Below are 8,951 nucleotides of genomic sequence, written 5' to 3'. Positions count from 1 at the left end.
CACTTCAGTAATAGTGAACAAAAAACTTTACCTTCTGAAACCACAACTTGACTTCTTCCTAAAAGCTCATGTTTTGTTGAGTTTCAAAGTTTCACTCTTTCATGTACAATAGTGGTTTATTTCAACATTAATTTTTTGGGAATTCGTAATTGCAGGATCAGATAGATGTAAATCCACCATAAACTTCTAGCCGGTAATAATTTATATGCAAAGTTGGACATATACGACAGAGACAAAGATCCAAATGAACAAAAGCCAATCCAAAATCGACCGTTTGTAGGGAAAGTGGAGAAAATGTGGTAGCTCGGTTGGGCTCTGTAAATTCATTTGTTTTTTTAGCTAGTCAACAAGTTTTGTAATTTTAAGACATTTTTCAGAACAAATGGCTTAAATTATTCGTAATAAAAATATGTCTTCATACCTGCGTTTATGTCTTTAGAAAAAGTACTTTGTACCCTTATCATCAGTTTTTCCAACAAGACTCTTATATCTACCAAAAAGGTTACGATTTGAATATGTCCAATCCAAACTACAAACCCCTAACAAAGTGAGACAAAATAACGAGGCCAACAATGAACAAACTAATCAGTTTCTAATCAAGTTTATTTTAAAATGAATAATAGATTAGCTATATGAGAAATTTAAAAGCAAAGTAAAATTTCTGCAGTGGCGTTTGGTTGATAGAATATAGATGACGGCAATAAACATCTCGTGGTATTCCATTTTCCTGAATCCAATTTAGTTACTTGGTCCTACGCTGTTTGGTCTTTGTGAAGTAATCTTTTCTAGTTATAATAGTATGCACACCACCACTGTGACGGAATTTCTTTTCCAAGTGGAATATAATATCATCATCGTTGAAAGCTCCTATTTTCCCAGAGGCTCTTAACTTTGCCACCTCAAATGAAACAGAAGGACCAATACTTTTTGAGACATGAGCATCACCGAATTTCGTTAAATTATTAACTTCAACTGTTTTCATAACAACATCCTGATCACAAGCTAAACAAGTCAGGTCTTTTAGCCTTGTCACTGCTGAATCAATATCAGGCTTCATTTCCATTAGTCTTTTAAGATCACTAGAAATCCTTTGGATTTCCTTATTGAGTTTGTGTTCGATTTTATTTAGCAAATCGTTTAGATTTTCATCACCAACTAGTTTTTTAATGTCTTCAATTTGCTTCTGAATCCGTTCGTCATTGAAAATGACACAATCAGTGATTTCAGTAAGTTGTTTTTCAAATTTACGATTTTCAGCATCCATAACTTCAACCGAAACTTTTCCATGAAGCATACTATAATCGACTTTTTCTGACAATAACTCTTCAATTTCTGCCTTATCGATTTTCAAATGGACCTCCTCTGCAAGTTTGTTGGTAAATTCTTTCAAGGCCTGTTGTTCCGTTTCTATAGTTGAGTTTTCTATTTGAGCTTTTAGAGTGGATATTTCATTATGAAACAAGTCTAGCTTAGCTATCGAAGAGTCTATATCAATGTTTGCAACTGTTTCTTCTAAGCTCTTCAGCTTTTCATTGAAAATACAATTGTTGGATTTTAGTTCAATTAATTCATTATCAAGTCTCTCTATTTCTAAGTCATTAGGACTATCGGAAAGTGTGTTTTTCATTTGCAATTTTTTCGAGTCACTGCCATAGATTGATTCCTTCAGAGCATTGAGGTCTTGTCTCAATACCTCAGTAACATGTAACAATTTATCATAATCCAACTTTCCTCTACAAGCTGAGATGTCTTTCTCTCGATCGTATCTTATATTTTTTATCTCACAAATTGATCGATCGAGTAATTCTACCTTGTCTTGAAGCTGGTCGACTACCTGACGAAGGTATTCAACACTTTGCTCTGTGTCAAAGCTCCATGCAGCAAAGTTTTCGATTTTTTCCAATTTTTCGCAAAGGAAATCAATTTGTTGCCTAATGTCTAAATCCTTGGATTTCTTTCCTTCATTCTTACTTGCGTCCTCGTTATCATGGGTCTTTTTATGTTGATTTCCAAAAACAACTTTACGGTCTTCAATAATCTGCTGGTTGTGCGTTGAACTTGAAGGTTGCACTTGTGTTCTTTTGGTTTCCGTTGAATTTTCAGATCGGTTTTTTGAAGCAAGTTGCTCATCTTGTGAGTTATCATATACTTGCCGGTTCATTAGTTGTTCAGATGATACGTTACTTTTGCTGTCTAAAATATTTGTTGTAACGGGGATCAATGAACTATCAACCTCAATTTGGTCATCTTCAATATCAAGTTTCTCGGATATTGCTTGAAGAACCGTGTATAGGGCATTGAAATTCACGACACCAGGTTCGGGGCTTCCGATTGCAACATTAATAAGATATCGTATGGAAACTTTTTTACTCATCTTTTAAATTTTGTGTTACAAAAAGTCAAATAGCTCTAATATGAGACAAGTTTGAAAAAAGTAACTAGATTTGATTTTTAATTAAAAAAATATTTTGGTCCTTATACTACGGAAATCAGGTGATATTCCCGGGATACCGCCTTAACAGTCGAATAATTAACCAATGTAAAAAATTTAATCGTACCAAAATCAAAACTATTTATTATACAGTCTAGGTTAGGTAAGGTTAGGTTAAAGTGGCTGTCAGCGATGAAGTAGGAAACAATTAGGCCAGTTTCATGGCCCATTGTGAATCCACATGAATCTTGAGGATCTTTGTTTAAGCTCAATGAAACCAAACCAAACCAAATTGAGTCCCTTACGAATCGTGAAAGACTGATTATTATAATATGACTGAGATCGTTTAGATCTTTATAGAAGATTTCTCCAAGGTAATTCTTGCGTTTTTGAGCTAGAGCAGGGTATGTACAAAGGAGGTGAAGAAAAAGTCATTTGAGAATACGCCTAGCCGTGTGGTATAGTTTCCTATTAGACAGTCCCGGTTATGACACTGATTGTAGAGGTTATATGCGATCTGCAAGTACCTTAAGCGGTTTAAATCTAGTGAAAGCCAGATGTTTTTCGGGAACTGACCTGACGTGGAGATGATATTCCACCTAATGTTTGCCTCCTTCATAGCGTTTTGCATTAGCCAAACGTGGTAGAATAGGTTTTACTGTACCATTTCTGGCGAGTTCATCTGTCTTACCTGTCTTAGACCTTGATAGAGCAGCGTGCATTCTCCATCCTCATTCTGCACAAACGGATAAGTTTGACAGCTCTTCCCTATAGATGCTGTCATACGCGGCTTTAAAATCGATAAAGAGATGGTGGGTATCGATTTGAAGCTCCTGGGTTTTTTCCAAGATCTGCCGTAGTGTGAATATTTGGTCGATAGTGGACTTTCCTGCTCCGAAACCACACAGATAAGGACCTATCAGTATGTTGTAGGGCAGAAAGGATCTTATATGCAATGTTGAGATTAACGCCTCTGTAGTTGGCGCAGTTTAGATGGTCTCCTTTCTTATGTATCGGGCAAACTATGCTGAGATTCCACTCATCGGGCATGCTTTTTTCCGACCATATTTTGCAAATGAGTTGGTGCATGCTCCCTACCAAGTCATTGTCTGCTGCTTTGAATAGTTCGGCAGCGATGACGACAGCTCCAACAGGTTTGTTTGACTTAAGTTTAGATATAGCTATCTTCACTTCGTCAAGGTAGGCGGAATTGTTGATCTGCGTCGCCGGGGTTAAGTGGTTCTATCTCCCTTGCAGCGGAATTTGGTTCGTCATGGCCGTTATATAATTTGGAGAAGTGGTCTTTCCATATTCTCAACATCGACTGTGGTTCTACTACGATGTTCCCCTGATACTCTTTACAGGCTTCGGTTCGTGGCTGGTACCCTTGGGAGGTTTTTTTTACCTTTTGGTAAAATTTACGAAACTCATTCCTGTTGTGACATCCCTCTATCTCTTCGATCGCGCGCTTCTCATGCTCTCTTTTTTTCTTCCTCTCTCCTCTTCTGCTCGTAGAGCTCGCGAGCAGCTCTGGTCCTTTTGTGCAGCGCCGTTTTGTATGCCTGCTGTTTCGCTGCGTGCGCTTGCCGTCATTCGTCGTCAAACCAGGGGTCTCGCTGTGGTGGCCGTGTGAAACCTAGCACTTCAGAGGCGGCATCTCTGACGGCTGCAAGGCAATGTTGCCACTGGTTTTCAATGCTTAACGCAGGCAGCATAGGACTCCTTAAAAGGTTATTAGAGACTCGATCGGAAAAGGACATGGCAGTCTCTTGCGATTGTAGCCGTTTAACTTCGAATCTTCTCACAGTACTTCCTTGCTTTGGCTTGGATCGGGATATCCGTAGCCGTACCTTGTCTACAACGAGGTAGTGGTCCGAGTCAATGTTGGCCGCTCGAAGTATTCGAATATCCTGTATACTGGAGAAGTGTCGTGCGTCGATCGCAATGTGGTCAATCTGGTTGACGGTTGATTGATCAGGAGATTTCCATGTCCCCTTGTGGATATTGAGATGTGTGAACTGCGTATTAGCTACCAGAATGTCTTGCCCCGCAGCGAAATCGATCAGCCTTTGTCGGAGGTTGTGTCGTGCAGGCTGTATCTCCCGATTATGCCACCAAAGATGTCTTCTCTTCCTAGCTTGGCATTAAAATCTCCTAAGACAGTTTTAAGGTCATAGCCAGGGCACTGCTCATAAGTCTTGTCTAAGAGCTCGAAGAAAATGTCTTTGGTGTCTTCATCTTTCTCCTCTGTTGGGGTATGCGCGCATATGAGGTGTTTTGTTGGCGGATTTAGCCTTGATGCGCTCGCTCACACTGTTGAAACTCAAGACCTTTTGCCTCAGTCTAGTCCCAACAACAAATCCTCACCCAAATAGTCTTTTTTCTCGGTAGCAGTCGCAGTAGTATACATTGCAGTCTTTTAGTTTGCGTTTGCCCGGTCCATCAAATCGCACTTCTTGGATGGCGGTAATATCTGCCTTGCAGCAGTTTAAGGCTTCCGCTAATTGTTCGGCTGCACGTGCTCTGTTAAGGGACCTAACATTCTTATTTCGTTTGCGTGGGTTGTGAACAGTGAATCCGTCCGTATCCGAGGCTGGTTCGCAACTAAGGTATTTTTTAACTAGCTAGGAAGTCATCCCGACGAAACAACCCCCAACCAGGAGGGCCAGATCCTTAATATAACTCCAAGGACGGGGAGTCGGATAAACCGCTCCTCACAGGCCTGAGCTCCGAATACGTCGAAGAAGCCCTATATGGTGTTCACTAAGTAGTTCAACCTTACTGGAACTGTAGACCCAACCCTTGATTCAGTCTCGAGAATTCATCCGCTGCCGCTGTTGGAAGCCGTAATCTCAAATTTTTGAAAAGATTTTTTAGTCGAAAATCAATTTTTACTAACTTTTGTTAAATTTTCTTTTAAGTTTCTATTTTTTGTAAAAAAAAAACTGTTAATTTAATTTTTCTCAAAATTTTACCAGATGTTCATAACGTTATTCTTCGTCTCACAAAATTGTTTTGGAGATAAAATCATTTTGTATTCTCAAAGTTTTGGAGGTGACAAATTTTTTTACTGTTTTTTTAATTTATAAAAAATAGAACGTTAATTGGATTTTTTTTTCAAAAAATATATTTGTTTAGTACTACGTTACAATATTGTATATCAAATTCAATTCAAGCCTCTAGCGTTTTTGGTTCGGAAGATATTTAGGATTAACCAAAATATTCACCTGTTTTTAAACTGCCCACGCAATTTTCTTGAGAGCCCTTTCTGCATCTTTCTGCATTATTATCTGTATACACACATTTATTTGAAGTCGACATCTCTTCTGGTTCTTAAGCTATAGGCAACGAAAAAAACGACGCGAACGTACGTACACACGCACGAACAGACATTTTTTTAAAATTCTTTTATTTCGACTCTAAGGACCTTGAAACGTCGAGAAATGTCAAAATTTTCAATTTGACAAATCGGACCCATTACAATAACTTCTTGTGGGAAGTTAATAAATAATGCTCAACAACAAACAAAAGTAAATAAATAAATTTTTAAATGTTTAATTGCACTACCAAAGGGTTGTCGAAATATCACAGTTCATTAAGAAGTTATCAGTTAATTTTTGAATTCTTGTGCAAATCAATTCCACACCTTTAGATGATCTATGAAGATCATTAGTTGAATGATGCCAGAGAAGACTAAGCATCATTTTTAAAATTTTGTGACACAACAAAATAAAGGGCACATGACTGACTCAAACAGTTTAGGTAGGTATCACAGATAGCTTATCAATAGGTCGGTAGTTCATATTTTCATTCATACCCTTCCATGTTATTCTTAAAGTCTAGTTCATAAATTAATAAAATTCTTCAGCTGATTTAAAATTGTTAAATTGTATAGTTCCACAATATCTAGCCGATATTTCTCTTTTAAATTCCCGTCTAGCTTCTTTTTCTCAATTTCTCTGTGAAAAGCTCAGCAATAAAAACTTAATCTTGAGTGCTTTTTCTATCAAATAGAAAAGCGACGAACGTACGCGACGTCAAGACTGGAGATATCAGAACTTGTAGACATTTAAGATCGTAAATAGAAAATCAAACACATGTTTCTGAAGACCGAAGAGATATTTGACCAAATCATCCAAATTATCCTTATTGTCTTAAGCGCGCAATTCTTCTCTTCTGGAAGTTCATAACATATTATGTTATCACGTACCTGCGCGAAGTGTGGAAGTGTCAGTCGCTAATTAACTTAGCTGTTAGGTTGACTACTAAATTTATTGCCGCCAGAGAATAGTACGCTTCGAAATCTCAAAGAGTTAAGTGCTCCCGTCTAATACTTCGGTATACTCGTTACTATTGTTATTGTTTGAACATTAAAGTAAATATAATTTTCGCATCTTTGGGATACCACCCACAATAAACGGGTTGTGTATAGAGTTAAAAATATGAACTTATGAGCATGTAGTGTGATACTATGCAAGTATCTGCATACGAGTTTATTGGTGATACTTAATTTGAGAGATATTTTGAGAAATTGCTATACTGTTCGTTTAAACTAAGTAATCACTCTCAAGGGTGCTAATGAGTATCATTAGGAAATCGATGGTATTGTAAACAGTTCCAAGGAAGTCTTACCATAAATAAATTGAATTGGAATTAAAAATAATCTCTCCTCGCTGAAAGTGAATTTATAAATACATAATAATAACACCTTCCGGATTATTTCTTGTGGTCTTATTCTGATGTGAGTTCATACCTCTAATAATAATTTGTCCAAAATGATCTGCCCGAATTCTCAACGATTTAGATTCATGTAAACATTGCAACTTTTTCCATCCATAAATTCTTATTTGATTGTTTGTTTTGTTTTTTTTTTTTTTTTTTAATACAAATATTTTTTTAAACTTTTCAAATAATTAAAAAACATAACAGACCCATCTGGATGTGTCGTCATATCGGATAGCGATTGATCGTCTCGGCGTCCGCCTCGCGTCGTCGTCGTGGTCAATAACGTACATATGTGTTTACCTATGCGGTAATGGCGATCGTTAAAAAACGTTGGAATATTTATTTTGCAAACGGTTTTGTTTAAATATTTGCAGTTTTATAAATGTATACTTAATATCTTTCGAATAATAATATTGTGATAAGAAATTTACTTTCAGTGTTTCTTTGGATCGACATCATCAGGTGCAAATTTATACACCTTCGTCCGTTTCAATATATGTATATACCTTACATAACTAAAATTTTATGTAAATCCCTAAATAATAAGTTTGAGTTAATACGAGTAGAAGAATGTTGCCATCTTCTCCATTTTTTTACTTAAAAAATGTCTGTTTCCTTATCGCTTGAATTTAAAAGTCCCCCCTTGTCAGAAAAGGTGTGATTGCATTTGTTGGTGTTGTTGCTGTTTTCTTATTTTTCTTTTTTTAATTCTTAGACCGATATAAAAAATATAATAATCATAAAATGTGATAAGATAAACAATATACCCTGTCACTGCGGAGAAAAAGATATTTAATACCAAATAGAGAAATTTTGTTAGTGTTATCAGTTATCAATTATAAATTCAGTTGTAAAACAACTTTGTGCTAAATAAATTAATTTAACTTATTGGTGTTTTTTGAAATGGATTGACCTTTAATCGGTTCAACAAACGTTTCTTTATATCAATGTAAGTTTGTTGTTATATATTTTATTTAAAAAATTAAAACATTAGTTTTGTATACCTATATGTATGTATAAAATTAACGTTTTATTAAATATTAATCTGTTTTGTCCATAAATTATTATAGGATTCGTTTTCGGTGTTTAAGTTGAAGATTAAAACACAACATTTTAAGAAATTTGAATTTTACAAATGCATTTTTTCCCGCCAAATGTCATAATTTTAAAACAATGTTAATGATCTTTTCGATTGATAAAGAAACTCTTTACACCACCGTTACCGCCTTCACTTTTTACAATTCGATCATAATCAAGCCAACAGGACCTTACCAAACTAGTTCATATAGACGAACTTAAAAAAACATTGCCCATTGTTTTTTTTTCAACGAGTTTCTGAAATTTTCTAACATTCCATGATATTTGGAAATATTCATACCTAACGCCAGTCTTTAAAAATGGTTTTAAAAATTTAGCTACAAATTATCGGTCTATAACGAAATTGTCTGCTCTTTCTAAATTATTTTTATCCTTTGTCTGTGACATAATTTTCTTTTAATTGCACTGGTCTGCAACGAAATCCTCCTTTCAATAAAACTACACTTAAGGATTTTGAAATGCTGATTCTGAATCTGAATTCAAAATTGCTGTAGCATATCAGATTTTTAACTTCCTATAGGAAGTTATTGTAATGAGTCCGATTTGTCAAAATGAAAATGTTGACATTTCTCGACGTTTCAAGGTCCCTAGAGTCGAAATAAAAGATTTTTAGAAAGGTGTCTGTGCGTGCGTGTGTTTTTGCCCTCCATAGCTCAAGAACCAGAAGAGATATCAACTTCAAATAAATTTTGTTATA

General features: G+C 35.9%; 2 protein-coding genes across 4 annotated transcripts in view; one reads left to right on the top strand and one right to left on the bottom strand.

The window, feature by feature from the left end:
* Positions 1-582: 582 nt before the first annotated feature.
* LOC129951496 (reticulocyte-binding protein homolog 1) lies at positions 583-2,433 on the bottom strand. Its single transcript, XM_056063684.1, has one exon. It carries the CDS (start codon positions 2,372-2,374, stop codon positions 743-745), a length of 1,632 nt encoding a protein of 543 aa, XP_055919659.1. The 5' UTR covers positions 2,375-2,433; the 3' UTR covers positions 583-742.
* Positions 2,434-6,699: 4,266 nt separating this feature from the next.
* Positions 6,700-8,951, top strand: part of LOC129951941 (vascular endothelial growth factor receptor 2) — a 59,218-nt gene continuing 56,966 nt past the window's right edge. Inside the window, exons 1-2 of one of the 3 annotated variants that reach the window (XM_056064311.1) lie at positions 6,700-7,033; positions 7,872-8,105. The gene's annotated coding sequence lies outside the window, so the exon portion shown is untranslated. Of the gene's footprint in view, positions 7,173-7,871; positions 8,106-8,951 lie in introns of all 3 variants that reach the window. The other 2 variants (XM_056064310.1, XM_056064309.1) reach the window with 2 other exon arrangements.

The sequence above is a fragment of the Eupeodes corollae genome, chromosome 3, assembly GCF_945859685.1.
Source record: "Eupeodes corollae chromosome 3, idEupCoro1.1, whole genome shotgun sequence".
Classification (NCBI taxonomy): Eukaryota; Metazoa; Arthropoda; class Insecta; order Diptera; family Syrphidae; genus Eupeodes; species Eupeodes corollae.
Note: the sequence above shows the minus strand (reverse complement) of the source record. Positions and strands in the feature narration are given on the sequence as shown.